The 16,428-nt window shown below is 40.0% G+C and overlaps 1 protein-coding gene across 4 annotated transcripts in view; it reads right to left on the reverse strand.

Annotated features, from left to right (window-relative positions):
* Positions 1 to 877: 877 nt before the first annotated feature.
* LOC116708782 (uncharacterized) overlaps positions 878 to 16,428 on the reverse strand; it is a 246,275-nt gene continuing 230,724 nt past the window's right edge. For 3 of the 4 annotated variants that reach the window (XM_032546812.1, XM_032546811.1, XM_032546810.1), the window contains 5 exons: positions 13,366 to 13,590; positions 13,090 to 13,245; positions 11,560 to 11,798; positions 8,412 to 10,479; positions 878 to 1,222 (listed from right to left, as the gene is read on the reverse strand). In XM_032546812.1, the coding sequence (XP_032402703.1) occupies positions 884 to 1,222; positions 8,412 to 10,479; positions 11,560 to 11,798; positions 13,090 to 13,245; positions 13,366 to 13,590 (3,027 nt within the window). In that variant the 3' untranslated portion in view covers positions 878 to 883. Of the gene's footprint in view, positions 1,223 to 8,411; positions 10,480 to 11,559; positions 11,799 to 13,089; positions 13,246 to 13,365; positions 13,591 to 16,428 lie in introns of those variants that run through there. The other variant, XM_032546813.1, reaches the window with a different exon arrangement.

A 16,428-nucleotide genomic window follows, 5' to 3' on the forward strand; every position in this document is an offset into this window, starting at 1 on the left:
AATAAATATCTGACAATCCAGTGTGCATTTCCATGAAGTCCCACTGATTATTTTGGCCAAAACTATTTGCCCACTTGACTTTACACAATCATGAACCTGGTAACAGTTTGAAATCCTAACAACTCCAGCTACCCTGGGAAGGCTTTCTGCAATGTTTATGGGTGTTTATTTTTTATTTTTTTGGCTGACTTTTGCCATAAGTACATGTGTGAGGTCACACTGATATCGGATATGATATCTGGTGTGAAGTTCTCCTGCACCAAACTCGCTCCTCCACATCTGCTCAGCAGTGAAAATCCATTCAATGAAGATCTCTACACACCACTCTTCAACCCATCTGAATACAACATGAAATTTGGAGCTTTGTTGTTGACTCTGTCAAAAGTTGGTGAACCTTTTGCAATCTGTGTCTCAGAATCAGCTGATACCACTCTGTGATGTTACTTGATCTACCAATTCATGGATAAGTTGGTGTCATTCCCAATCCTTTCACAGTTTACAGCGGAATACTTAGGAATGAGGAAATTTCGCAGCTGTTTGTACAAGGTGGCTGCATGCTTAGCTGATGGATTTTATACAAGTCTTGCCTCAAAAGAGACTAGAAAACCTGAACCCAATCGTTAAAGGGGTGAGCAAATGCTTTTGACATTATACAGCAACATAATACTTTGTACAGCATCTTTCTCTGCAGGTCCAGGTCTGCTGGTAAACAATGTAGTTTGTTTCATTAGGGTGTCGCATAAAATCTAAATAAAACAATAAAATTTGGAGCCGAGTAAAATCATATAAATAGTTTGATTGTATAAAAAGTTTTACATGCAACATTTTATTATTTGCAGTTATAACATTTTTTAATCCTCTGACATTAGCAGTTAGACCCAATTTACCTGTGGAGATTTTCTAGTTGCATGTGTCCTTGTGCCAGGAGTGTGGAAATTCTAACTAGGAGTTGACTCAGGATCCTTTCCTGGAGCTGTCCTACCCTCTGTGAAGATAAGCTAGTCAACACAACAGCCTGCTTTTGAAGTTCCTCAATGTAGGCCTGAAACTGATGCTGAAGAGATGCCAAAGCATGCTGTGTCTCTTCTATCCTTTCACAACACGGTCCAGTAGAACCCTGGAGAGGCAGCAGAGAGACCTCCATGTCCTGCAGAAACTGGAAGGCTTTATTGGCAGCAAGGGTGTAGCTTCTCAGGCAATCTCTTGCCCTCAACATATCCTCCTGGAAAAAAAAGTACAATTGCTGTTCCATGAAAAGGCATTTGCCTAAATGCTTCGGTTTCTGCATTTTTGCCCCACTTAAATGTTTCAGATCAAACAATTTCTTCATCAAAGAAAACTTGAGGAAATAAGAGGTTTTGAGTTTTTAAGATTTAAAACTATCCAAACAACTTGTTGTACATCATTTGATGTACAACCTGTGCACATCCCTTCTGATGCACAAAATGTATGAAACGCACTAGCTCAGCTTCAGTGCTGCTATGCCTTATTCTTCTGTTTATTCTGGTGTCTCTACATCTTTGCGTGTCTCCTGTTCTTGTCTCTTGCTCTGTGTGCCAGATATTTAGCTACATTATCACTGAATAGCCTCATTGAGTGATAATGGTATCTATAATAAATGTAGCTCAATGTAGTTCTGGAGGCAAGGGTGTTGGAATTGGATGTGACACTAAGTTGATAAGGTTGAGAGCCAGCACACCCTGGGGTGAGGACACGTAGTCTGACTCTCTGTCCTGCAGATGTGTTAAGGCTTCCTTGATGGAGAAGACATAAGGCTAAGCTCCCATCAAGCTCATCAAACCTGCTAGTATCCAATAGGGTTGTGGGAAATAAAGAAATTTGTCACAAGAAGATTTTAGTCTATCAGTATGCTTGAGTGTGAAATCTCAACCATCTGCAGACAGTACACTCAGAGTCTGAGCAATTCAGGGAATGTGCACAGTACACCCGAGTATGTGGGAGCCTTCAGTGTCCCCATTTTTAGTTGCAAAGCATTAAAACCACTTTTGCTTGTTGCTTCTGTCAAGGAAATCGAGATCATCCCACTTCCCCATGCTGGACATTTAAGTTTAACAGTAATAATAAATAAAGTTATCTTTAAAATGAATCACTCAAGTGACATCTAGGCCCAATAGTAGACTTAAATGTCAATAAAATCAATCTGGTTGTGTGTGTTGTTTTTGTCTCCTGCAAACTTTGCTTTAATTCTACTTCTTTTTCTATCTAATCATAAGAAATCCTAGTCAGACAGAGAGAGTCATGAGACAGGAAGAGCAGGTTTCCTGGAAAAGGAGGAAGTAAGTTTCCAGCCTGCAGATTTATAAAAATAGTTGAGACTATTCCTTATTTCAAAGCATGAAAGTTTTAAAGAATGAAATCTAAACATTTTGAGTAATTGATAAGATTCAAAGTAAAATACTTATATTAATATTGGTTTACTTATAATAATACTTACACTTACATTTGTGGGATCACTTACAAGAAAAACAAATAACTGTAACTTTGGTATCAAATAATTATAATCATGGTTATTCTTGGTTTCTTTTCAGAAAACATATGTAATAACTCACATTAAGATTATAATAAGAGTAATTAATAAGTTATGTTATAAAATTATAAATGAATGCTAAATCAGAGAAGATAAAGAAGTTATAAATGTGATTATGACATTGAACTTGAAATGGTGTAAAAGGTGTAACTGCAATTAAACATCACTGATGTGTTGGAGGTAAATGGTAGGTGAAAGGTTAAGGGAAAAAGGGGAACTAACAGGAGAGCAGAGATGATCAACGCCTTATTTGGAGACAGATTGTTGAACAACGTAAACGTTTCAGAGAAAGGGTTGTGCAAGCAATGGACATAGGAGGTTGAGCAACCCTGAGACATTAGCACAGAGATCAGGACATAATGTCTCTTAAGACAGTGATGGATATGAGATCATCTGTCCAAGCAGTCAGTCAATTAAACAAGCACAGCAACAGTGCTAGCCAATGCAAACGCACCAAAAGGTGGATAAACCCTATAAAAGGGGAATCTTTGGTTGGATCCTCCAGGCAGCTTTGAGCCAAGATCGAGATGGACAAAGAACTCTGCAGCTGAAGAAGAGCCAGGGCCACAGAGCCGAAGACTGTCCTGCGCATGGGGACCAACCAGTCAGCCCCGCAACATGTGGCTTCAAATCGTACTTCTCTCATCAGCTGGGTTCAGATCCCAAAGACAAAGATGAAGATAAAGGCAAAGACAAAGAACAAAGGCAAAGAAGAAGAACTGGTGCCTTCCTTCCTGCCAGCACCCAAGGCCTGTGTGACCTCAGCATCCATGCGGAGAAGAAGCTCATCAGACCTACAGAGATCCCTGCCTTCGTCGATCAACTTCCTCCTACTGCTGCAACTCTTTCTTCATCATCAGGCCAGGTCTGCTGTTCGAAATGCCATAACTCTGTCCGTCTCTCTCAAAGGTTCCCTTTTTAGTTCTCAGTGTCAGCAGTAGGGAAAGATAGACGATTGATTTTACTTATTTGATTATTTCTGCTACTGAATTAAGCTGTACTGACCCTTGCAAAACGGCCTTACTAATAAAATATTTAGCATAAAGAAAATCTAAAAGATGTTGTGGACATTCAGTTAATGAGTCACCTTAAAGTTCTTTGATGGTTGTAAAATAGCTATGATGTGTGATTCTGGAGAGGAAGAGGTGGAAAATGTTTTATAGGTTGCTGGTAGCCCATATGTAAAACAACATCCTTGGGACTCGCCCGAGTCACTAAAACCAACCTGGTTCAGTACCAAGTGCAAGTTGTAATATAGAGAAGGAGAGACCGTTAACAGGTGTGCTCTGTGAAACTAGTTGACTGCAGGCTGCTCAGTCTGGCTAATTCACAGGGGGAAGAAGGTTGGGACACCTGGATGTAGGTCATCAGAAACCAGGTGAATCTTTTCTCGATGCCAGCTTAAACAGAGTTTACTTCAGTTCTGGACAGGGTAAATCCCAGCAGATTTAGGAAACTCAATTCACCCGTTAGACGGCGAGCTGGTAGCACATCTCCCCTTTCAGAAGAGGAAGTAGAGTGAGAGAGTAGAGAGAAAGAAGGGGGGGGGGGGGGGTGTTGCGCAACAACACTTCATATCATCCACCAGTCTCTTACTCTGTTTTTAGATCATATCTCACATTTTGTTATCTGATTTAATGTTAAATGCTAATAAGATCATTATAGTGATAGAGTTCTTCAATGTGAAAAAAAATTGCGACCAATTGGTGGTCGCAATTTGTCCCAAACTACATGCTCCTAATCTGGAGGAACTGAATCTGCAACAACATTCTTCTTTTAAATTCTGACAAGGCAGACATTTTGAAAAAGAACCTGCTCAGTCAATTACTTGATCTGGATGGCATTACATTGGCCTCTTAATAAAGCCTGATCCAGAGAGACTACATATTTAATCAGGATATGTCATAAATCCCATATTAAACAAGTTTCTAGGATTGCTTTCTTTCATCTCTTGAGTATTTCTAAATTTGAAAATATCCTGTCCAGGTTGATGCTGAAAAATTAGTTCATGCATTTGTTACTTCAAGGCTGGACTACTGGAATTCTTTATAATGAGGAAGTTCATCAAATACAGTTAAACGCCTTCAGCTGACCCAAAATGCTGCAGCAAGAGTTCTGAGTAAATGTTTCTCAAAACACATACTCGGATGAACACAAAAAGAGAAGAGTTCAGTTTAATCTCTGGTTACAAAATTAATATAAATAAAACTCAAGTATTAACATTTAACTACGATCCACCGTCTTCAATTAAGACTGGGTACAACTGGAATTGGGAGGCTGAGTCTATCAAATATTTGGGTGTTTCACTATCGAGGGACTTCTCAAAACTGTTTGATACAAATTATGGCCCACTAAATTTGAAAATAAAATCAGATTTAAATAGATGGAATGTTATCCCCTTTTTAAGTTTGAACTCCCGGTTAGAATCCATCAGGATGACGATCCTTCCACAGTTACTGTACTTATTTCAATGTCTACCAGTCAGAATCCCACCTAAACAGTTCTCAGAATGGGATAGATTAATAGTGAGGTATCTGTGGCAGGGTAAAAAGGCCAGAATTAAGTTTAGAACTCTGCAACTAAAAAAGGAAAAGGGTGGAATGGGCCTTCCCTGTTTACAGGAATACTACCATGCAGCCCAGCTGAGACCTTTAATCTGCCTGTGTTCACCATCATACATCGCAGCATGGAAGGAAATAGAAGGCACGACAATAAAAGGAACCCCAATAACAGCCCTACTTAGTGATTATAAATTACAGGAAGAACAGCAGAGCCCAGAAACTCCATAACAGGTAGCTTTCTCAAGTCCTGGCAGGAATTGGCTAAAATTTGCAGAATAGGAGATACATCTAAAATTATGAGGTGGTGTGCCTATGATTCGGATTTTGCACCAAATAGGATTGATAACAGATTCAAATTATGGATCTCAAAAGGATTAACTACCTATTATTCATTTGTCCACAAAGGGATATTTCAGAGTTTTGAAACCTTACAGAAGGATCATGGACTGGAAAAAGATGATTTTTTTTAGGTACCTGCAGGTGAGACATTATTTTAATAGAAATTTTAAAGAGGTGTTGAGAAAAAAGGATTCAAGTTTCATGGAGGTGTTTCTATCACTAATTAAGCCCACATCAGAGAGCAGAATTATCTCTAAATTATATAATGCCATACATCTATCTAAACATGAGAATACAGAATACATAAAGAGGAAATGGGAAAAGGAAATCAAGGTAATAATTTAACAAGAAGGCTGGGAGGAAATATGTCAACTGCAGTGGGTCTCAATCAGATCAAACACATGGCGGGAGTTTTGCCGGAAAAACATTGCATGATTTTTTGTTACACCCATTCAGAGACAATATCAAAGCAACGGGGACGCCTGCTGGAGACTTTGTGGGTCTAACGGAGCCAACCACTTCCATGTTTTTTGGGACTGCCAAGTAATAAAACCATATTGAGAAGAGTTCCACAAACACATTGAAAATATATTCAATGTAAACATTCCATTCAAATGTGAAACGTATTTGGGCAACTTACAATTGGACACATGGACCAATAAAGACAAAAAACTGCTGGCTATACTACTGGCAGCCAGTAAGAAATCCATCACAAGGAAATGGCTAAAACCAGATCCACCCACTATCGATGAATGGATTGAAATTGTTTACCAGATTTATGCTGTGGAAAAGATTTCTTTTTCCCTCCAAGTTGAAAAAGGAAAGTTTTATAAGATCTGGACCAAATGGACTGAGTATGTAAAACCAATTAGATCTGACTTCATTTGATTGTTCTTGTGAATTATGTGCCCTGCCCTTGTATGTTCTTGTGGTTTTTATTGCTCGAGATGGTGCAATCCCCATTATTGTTCAATTCTGTTCATTTTTGTTATTGTTTACAACAAAATTAGTAATAGGCTGTAAAAAATACCAGAAAGGCAGTATGGACAAAATCACTTGGACTCTCCGGTTGTATACTGGAAGAGCAGCACCAGCCCCTCGTCCTACAGAAGCATCAGGTGATGGCCACCTTGAGGAGGATCAACACCCACAAAGCTACAGGACCGGACAAGGTGTCAGGCCAGACGCTGAAAACCTACGCCGACCAGCTGGCAGGAGTGTTTCTGGACATTTTCAATCTGTCCCTGCAGCTCGCCATGGTTCCTGAGTGCCTCAAGTCTTCCACCATCATCCCTGTACCGAAGAAGAGGTCCATCACCAGCCTGAACGATTACCGGCCCGTCGCTCTGACCCCGGTGATCATGAAGTGCTTTGAGAGGATTCTTCTGAGGTACATCAGAGACTTTATCCCCGCAAACCTGGACAGCCTTCAGTTCGCCTACAGAGCGAACCGGTCAACAGAGGATGCTGTCTCCATCACTCTGCACACAGCCCTGACCCATCTGCAGCATCCCAACACCTACGTTAGGATGCTATTTGTAGACTTCAGCTCAGCATTTAACACTGTCATCCCAGACAAGCTGGTGCTGAAACTACTCGAGGTGGGGCTGCCCGCTTCACTGTGCCACTGGATCAGAGACTTCCTCACCAACAGGCCTCAGGTGGTGAGAATAAGTGGCTCAACATCGTCCCCACTGGTCCTCAACACAGGCACGCCGCAGGGCTGTGTGCTCAGCCCAGCTCTCTTCACCCTGTTTACACACGACTGCGTGGCCATCCACCCCACCAACACAGTCGTGAAGTACGCGGACGACACAACAGTAGTGGGTCTCATTTCAGACAACAACGAGACCCACTACAGAGAGGAGATTCTGCAGCTCACTCAGTGGTGTTCAGCCAACAACTTGGTGCTGAACACAGGGAAGACCAAGGAGGTCATTGTGGACTACAGAAGGTCCAGGAAGACGGATCACACTCCCCTTCTCATAGATGGAGAAGTGGTGGAATGTGTGGACAACATCAAGTTCCTGGGCCTCCACATCACGTCTGACCTCTCCTGGAACACAAACACCTCCCACCTGGTGAAGAAAGCACAACAAAGGCTCTTCTTCCTCAGGAAACTGAGACGGGCTGGACTTTCCTCACGTCTGCTCGTGAACTTTTACAGGGCAATGATCGAGAGCATCCTCTGCCTCAACATGACTGTGTGGTATGGTAGCTGCACAGCACTGGAGAGGAAACAACTGACACGGGTGGTGAGAACAGCACAAGGCATTGTGGGATGCCCCCTCCCAGACCTGGACTCCATTTACACAGACCGGGTCAAGAAGAGAGCTGGATCCATAGCCATGGATTCCAGCCACCCGGGCCACAGACTGTTTGTGCCGCTGCCATCAGGCAAGCGGTACAGGAATATACGGACTACAACAAATAGACTGAGAAACAGTTTCTTCCCCACAGCCGTCAGAGCCATTACTCCCTGCCGCCCCCCCCTCCCACACATATCATAACCTCGCAGTCACACATACATATCCCCCACCCCCACACAGCCATGTTGTTCTGCACTTTGCACTGTCACATCATCTGTACTTTGCCATAATTGGACCTGCTGCTACTTCTTTGGTGTGGTTGAGTGCCTTTAGTTAATTTAGTTGTATATATTGTTATTATTATTATTGTGTGTTTGCTTATTTTTACTGTATATATTTGACCTTTTGCACGGGAGCTGCAATGGAAATTTCGTTGAATTCTGTTCAATGACAATAAATGCTATCTATCTATCTATACTCATGTACGATCTTAAATGGGTAAAGCTGTAATTAACGAATGTGATGGAAATCTGTCTTTCTAAATAAAAAAATAATTACTAACAAATAACAAAACAACAAATCCTTCATTTATAAAATATTTAAACATGATAGTAAACAAAGTATTATTCAGTTCTAATAGAAATCACAACTTACCATTTTTGAGTCACATTCATTCAGGATGGAATTCTTCAAGTCCATCAACTTATCATATTGTCTCCTTTTTGTGCTTCCTTTCTTTTGCTCTAACACTTGAAATGCTCTCATTTGTAACTCTACTACCTTCTTTACAGACAGAACTCGCTGGTATTCCCTGTCAATTGTCACTTGGTTGGGCTTCAACAAAGAGGTGCTCTGAAGCTCTCTGAGGGTTTTTGAGAGAAAATCCTGAGTAGATTTCCTCATTGATTCAAGGTCCAATTCTTTGAGCACACTCAATTCAATGAGACTGAGATTATTGAAGACAGTAATTTCCCAAGTATCAATGATGTCCTCAGTTTCTTTAAGCCCCTGCTGCTCCGCAGTCAGCTGTGAGGGAAACAGGTCTGCAGAGATCAACTCAAGATTGTAGCTAGCCTGTTTATGCAATCCTTTCATTAAAGAAAATTGGATGAGGAGGCTGTGGCATATTTTGTACTTCTTTACCAGGTCCATGCTATTCTCTCTGGTCAAATTAATTTGATGCTGAAGGTTCTCTTTCAGAATCCCCAATCCCTGCTTGATGTTCAGGTAATTCTCATGATCCCTGGATTTCATTTCAAGCGATGCAATTTTATTTTGAAGTTCAGAAATGACATAATTTATTTCCTTCAACTGCTCTTGAGGAGTCCATGGTATCAGACAGTCAACCTGTGATTTGTGCTCCAGAAGGAGGAGTTTTAGAGGTTTTAAGAGTTGCAAGGCCTCCTTTTTTATCGGAAACCTCAGTCTGCTCATCTCGACTGACATTTGTCTCAAGCTCTTTTCAATACTGACAAAGGTTTTCTTTCTTGATTGTACAGTCTTGATGAGTTGATCCATCTCCTCTTTTTGGGCCTTCTCGTGGTTGATTATGGTATTGATCTCTTCCTGGAGCATTCTAATCTTGTCAAAAAGCTGACAGTTCTCTGTTACACTGAGTTCTACTGCAATGTCTTTACTCTTCATTAAAAGAGCCTCACAGATTATTGCCTGTCTTTTTCCCTCAGCTAGGCGTTCTTGGACCTGGCAAACTTTATGATCCAAATCACTGTAACTTATAGGTTCACTTTTTGCACACCTTGATACGTCTGTCTGTAGGTAGACAACAATCCAAGAGTCTAAATCAGCCATCTGCTCAGATAACTTTTCTCTCATCTGGAGCCCAAACTCTATCTCTTTTATAGCTTTGGACAGCTTGTCAGTGGTGAACTTTGACAGTTCTTCAAGGCGTTCTAGAGAAATATGTACAAATGGTACCTCCTGAGCCTGATCCAGCTGTGGAAGCAGCTCTGTCACCTCCTCCACCAATGACTCCAGTTGACCCTGTTTGGCCATTACTTCAGACTGAAGCTTCTTTAGATCTCTGAGCTGCCGGTGAACCTCTTCAGGAAGAAGATGCACCCACTTCCTTCTGCCCTCAATGCCAATCTCCATTTGCTTGGCCCATGCAAGGCCATCTCTAATTACTGTGATAATTTTCTCCATGATGGGGTTGCTGCTGTTTTTTGTTTGAGATAATAACAATTCATCTGCGAGACAAAGCTCATTTTTAATCTCCTTGAGCTTGTTGTTTATCTCCTCTGATTCTCTCTTCCATTGGGAGCTGTGTAGTAATTCTTCTGATAGTTGCTGTAAATGGAAGTATTGCTGCTTGGCTGCTTTAACTTCAGCATTTGCCTCCATCAGGATTTGTGCCTCCTTGCAACACCACTTAATAGGTAGGGAACGCTTGGCTGTAAGGTCGCTCCAGAGTAGATTTACATGTTCCTGCAGACTATGCAGATTTGTTAGAAGAGTGTTGATGTAATGAGAATGGACATTTGCATGATGAAGGTGGTTTTCAACAGTTGTTTCCAGAGCCCTCCACGTTTCTAGCAGAATATTTTGCTCAATCTGTGCAGTTTCCTGATCCGATCTATTAAGATGGAGACAAATCTTTGCATGTGTCATAAGCAGCTCCCCAAGTGTCACTTGGTTCTCCTCCACACGTCTCTGGAAGCAGCATAGTCGCTCTACCTCCTTGAAACTGCTCTCCTGTGGAGATCTGAATAGCAAAAAAGTTACTATGATTTTGCACATGCATTTTATTCTGAAATTCAAAAGCAAATTTGCCTACATTCATGTAAGAAATAAAGTAAAACTCCGCTATATTTATGTACATTATGTAAATTCTAGCTAAAGCAAACAACTTCCCATCCTCCAAAACCAAAACTGTGAAGAACACCAGTCAGATGACATCGATATATTAAACATTGATAGTGCTTCAAAATTTGCTTAAAAGTGTTTAAGCAATCTCATATCTAAAATTATATGTAAGCTGCTAAACAGAAAAACCCAACACGGAGGTTAATACTACGGCAATATAAGTCATCAAAGTACAGGCCTACATTTGGTCAATCTTCAATAACAGTCAGAGCAGCACAACAGTGGAATGGCTTACTATAAAAAAAACTGTATGAATTTGAGGTTTTTAGGACATGTTTGAAGAACTGCCTATCCAACCATTATTTTATAAGACACAAGAACAGTCTTATTTTATAAGACACAAGAAGTGAAACTGTTGTGAAGGGTTATTGCATTTGAAGGATTTCTTTTTCTTTTTCTTTTTTTTTACAGCCAAAAATGCAAATTCAGGGGCCTAAATATATTTAAAAATTCAGGAAGCTATACAAAAAATTGTCCCCCATTTGAAATTAAGTATTTTTAATGGAATCAAACGTGGGAAAGGCCAAACTGATCAACAGCACCCCCTGAACAAAAGATAGGAGATCTGAAACTTGGTATGTAGTCTGTTGGAAGTATGTCCTAAAATGTACAGAGAGGCTGCCATTTTGGGTCAAAGGACAAATTTTGGCCATTTTTGCTTAAAAATGTTTAAGCAATCTCATATCTAGTCTGTTAAAGTTAGCACCTCAAACTTTAACAGATTTCTCCTAAGGTTTTTGACCAGTTTCATCTTCAAGGACGGCGGATTAAAACTGGTCAAAATCTTGAGCTTTTCAGAATGTCTGATAGAAAAACAGGTCCAAACTGACTCATTGAAGGCATTTAAGTCAAACTGAGGAGATTGCACTGCTTTATGAAAGTGAAATGTTCAAAAAGCACAGACGTCATCATAACTTACATTTTCATGATTTGTAGTTCTGCAGTGAGCTGATCCATCATCATTTTTACCATTTCTCTTTGCTTGCAGTAATCAGTGACAAGTTGCAACTGGGCCTGTTTAATCTGGATAACAGCAGCTGCATCTTGAGCCATAGTGCCCCACTGATCCTCCTGATCCAAAATGTCCTTTATCCCAGCATTTGCTATTCTCAGCTTGGGGATCAGTGACATCTGAAGCTGTGCAAGCTGTAACCCTTGCTGTTCAACAAAAGGAAGATCAGACTTACTTCAAGCTTCAGATTTTAGCTTCAAGCTTCTTATGTTCTTGCTTCAGTGTCATATACAGTATATACAGTATATATATATACGCACATACATACTGAACAAAAATATAAATGCCCCATGCATATATTGTTGCCATATGCAGTTAAAAACTGTACATTAGCATTTGCTGACATTTTATTGTGGAAAAGGAATATTTCTCTTGATTTGTGTATAATTTTTAATCCAATTTGCCATCAGTAAGCACTACTCAGAGAGTTGTTTTTTTACTCAGTGCATGGGTGGGACATCACCCATGGGAGATCAGATAAAATGAGCAACAACTGGACAATCCTTGGACTGGGGACAATAAAAAGCCACCCCACAATGTCAAATTTTGTCACAAGTCATAATGAATCATATGTCTCAAGTTATGTCAGAGCATGCCATTGGCATGTTGGGTGCAAGGACGTCCACCAGAGCAGTAGCTGCACGGCTCAATGTCCATTATTGGACCATAGGCCATTTAAGAGTTTGTTTCCAACAGAGTGGCACTACTGCAAATCTACCTTATCCTCACAGGTCACGTGTGACCACTCCAGCACAAGATCACCACATCCGGCTCGTCCATCTATGGGATCGGATAAGACCAATGACACACACAGCTGATGAGACTATTGGTCTGCACTACAGACACATCACACCTCAGACTGTCCGTAACCGCCTACGAGAAGCCAACCTGCATGCTTGGCAAATTCTTCAACTTGACCCTTATGTTCAAAAGACTGTCAATCCACTACAAATGGCCATACCACGATGTTATCAATGCCGATATGAAAATCAGTAATTACTCAAAATATATTTTGAGTTTCTCTATATATTGCGTAACAAAAATGTTCATAAAACTCTTATATTTGACATGGGGCATTTATATTTTTGTTCAGTATATATATATATACAGTATATACTGTATATATACAGGGGTTGGACAATGAAACTGAAACACCTCTCATTTTATGGAATGAGAAAAACTTTGTGCATGGAAAAACTCTTTCAGTTTCCACCGCTAGCCTCATCAAGCCCCAGAAAATAAAAAAAAAACAAATATCAGCTCAGTTCTGATGGATATTGTCATTAAAAGAATAAAATGAACATTATGGTTCTGTGTCAAGTGTTGTGTTTTAACGTCCTAGTCCAAGCAGACGTTATATATATATATACCCCTGTATATATACTGTATATACTGTATATATATATTATCTTGCAAGTGTGCAGCCACTAATCTCACCTGAACCTCCTCCACTTGCAGGGCCATGGCTTTTGGGTAAAGCTCAGTGGGACTGTTCTTAATGTGAAAAACAGTAGATGCTAGTCTGCTTTGCTGCAAATCCAAATGACTGGTGGGTATGATCAGATCCTCTGGTTCGTTTTTGCGCAGTTCAACCTTGAAAAAAGTCAAAACATTATTGAAACTAACTTAGAAGAATCTTAGATTCATTCCTGTTTGCATAAGTTAACAGTAAGCTTAACACTGACAAACACTGACAGACTGTAATCACAGTACCTCTATGAGTTGAGTGATGATTTTGGTGTCTGAGAGTTGCTGTATCTCTGTGAAAATCTTATCTACAGTGGTACTCTCTGATTCTTTCAGATCTGGTTTGTTAGTAAGCCTTGTTCCATGTTCCTGAGCAGCCAGTTCTTCCCAATGGGTTACTGGGGCAATATCAGATGAGAATTTCTCAACCCCCAGTGATTCTGTCAGCTTTTCCTCAGCACTGGAACCAATCTATACATTTTTTAACAAACAATAAATTGATTATTCAGTTATATTCTCTTTAAGCACTTAACATGCATTTGGCAGTAAAATATAAACCAACATTTATGAAAACTACATAATTTTACTAATACCACAGTGCTAAACCCCCATATATATCTTAGTTAATATAAACCAGCATGACAGACTTAAGACCTTTCAGCAGTCTGTGTTTTCTTTTTCGTATTTTTTAGATATTTAATATAAATTTTAACAGTATGAAAAAATTCAAGCAACATAAATTTTCTGTAAAATGTGATAAAAAATGTATTTTCAGTGAATAAATTAGGACAACCCACTCAAAATCTTAAAGTAAGTTCAATAAGATAAGAACATTATTTCTCCTCGTTTGATTGAGATTTTTCCTGTTTAAACCCCAGACAATTAGCTTGGTACTCCAAACTGCTGAAGTGACTGTGAACCCCATAGTGAGTTGCAAAGAACTTTCTGAGGCTTTCAGAATGTAGAATGTAGCTTGAGTCTGGTAAGGGATGCAAAGAAGTCTCAAAAGAAACTGAAATTGTGTGTTCCATTGCATGAAAAATAGTCAACAAAGGGATTATATTCAAAATAGCTGCCAACATCTCCAGGGTCCTCACATATAAAAGAGTGCGCAGCTTTCAGACTAAAAATTGGCATATAAACAAATTGGTGCACCAAAATAATTCAGATGTATAAAGCCGTGCATACACACATATCTGCACAACTTTTCTTTGTAAATCATAATTTGTGGGAAGTAGAGCGCAGCTCCAGGTCAACCCTGTCGCTACCCATAAATTTGTATAAAAACCCAGAAGGCTGCCACCGTTTGAAACAATAAGCATGGCCCAATAACCACCATCAACATTTCCCAGCAGATCAATATGGCCTCTGAACAAATGCTCTCCCCGAAACCTTCTATTGGTGATATTCTCCATCAGAGCCAAAACGATCCACAATTACACTGTACACCTTTGCACAGCTATTTATGTTTGATTGTCTGCACACCTTGATCTCCTTACAGATAATCAAACCTGACATGTTTAGAGTTAAACTGTTGACCTGAGCCAGTTTTCTTTTTCAGTGAGAATGAAATTACCCACAGATAACATGCATTTCATAACCTTCGGTGCACAGACCAATCTTTATGTGACAAAAACGTAGGAACTTTAATATTTACATTCAAGTGAGGTTTTCACATCCTTGTACTTTTATTTATTTTGTGAAAAATAAATTAAATAATGTCACCGTCTGAGGATAAATGTAGTTCAGTTTCATTGTTTAAGTTTAAACAATAAAAGATTAAAATCATGAAAAAAACATCAGGTTTGATGCTTCGTGGTGTAAATACACTGAATGTATTCAGGTTTCGGTGTACTTAGGTGAGTTTTGGTTGCCTTCTAGTTTTCTTATTGTCCACAAAATAAGAATGTGTGGCTGTCATACATTTTCAGGTAAAAAGGCAAGTAAAAAGTTTGCGTATATTTACACAAACTTTCACACTACTTTCATTTTCCAACTTGTGTGTATAATGTGGTGCCGCACATTTTTTGTGAGTAGGCACGCTTTATACATGAGGCTCCAGGTCAGGCTCTCTAAAGGTGCTTTTCCACTAGACCCCCTCTAACCGGTTCGTTATGCGTTGGCCATATTTGTTTTCTACTAGCAAATCCGCCCAGCTCAGTGTGGCTGTTCTCAGATTTCTTTTACCTACTTCAGGGGTAGTTCTAGCAGCACCAAGCAGGGTAGGTTCATAGTCTGAAGCTTTAAAACCACTTGATTGGCAGATGACCGCATTCATTGATTACCTTGTGATTTATTACATTGGAAAAACTGCAAACATTTAGCTTTTAGCATTTAGAAGTTTGCTATCAGAGATCTACTCAGTATGGGAAGAGTTTAATAACGAGTTTAATCAGGAGCAGCGCCAGGAACACATATAACTTTTGCAGCAGAATAACTGAATTAGCAACGCTGCTAGCAGCTCGTTTTTCTGAAATATTGACAGCAAAAAAGAAAAGAGAAACAGTGTAGCTGTGGTCAGCTTTCTGACGGAGTTGCTGTTTTCCGTGAATGCATGGAAATGCACTGGAACGTTCCTGACAACATTAAAGGAAGGCTGATCAGAGCGTGTGTGGAACAGCTAGCCCATGTGCTCAAGGACATCTTTAATACATCACTGTACCAGACCATTGTTCCCCCATATTTTAAGTCAGCTATAATTATTCCAGAGCCAAGAAACCAATCATCGGGTGTCTTAATGACTTTTGCTCCGTTGCACTAACATCAACTATCATGAAGTGCTTCAAGAGGGTGGTTAAGGATCACATTGTTTCAATACTGCCTCCATCATTTAACCCATCCCAGTTTGCATACAAGCCTAACCACTCCACTGAGGAAGTCATCTCCATCTTCATCTGAGCCTGGTACACCTGGAGGAGAGGAATGCCGACTTGCAGATGCAGTTTTTGGATTTCAGCTCAGCATTTAATATGATCATCCCCTAACATCTGGTATGAAAATTGGTCCCCCTGGGCCTCCACACTCCACAGTGCAACTGGCTCCTGGACTTCTTCACCAACAGAACTTGTGGGTAATAACACCTCCAGTGTCATTTCTTTGAATACTGGTTCCCCAAAGGGCTGTGTCTTGAGCTCCATGCTGTTTATTCTGATGACCCATGACTGTTGTCCCAGGTTTAACCCCAACCACATCCTGAAATATGCAAACGATACAACAATGGTGGGCCTCATTCAGGACAACAATTTAGTGGATTACAGAAAACTAGTACAACATCTTATGGGCTGGTGTAGAATAAAGAACCTGCTCTTG

This window comes from Xiphophorus hellerii, chromosome 19 (assembly GCF_003331165.1).
Source record: "Xiphophorus hellerii strain 12219 chromosome 19, Xiphophorus_hellerii-4.1, whole genome shotgun sequence".
Taxonomy (NCBI): domain Eukaryota; kingdom Metazoa; phylum Chordata; class Actinopteri; order Cyprinodontiformes; family Poeciliidae; genus Xiphophorus; species Xiphophorus hellerii.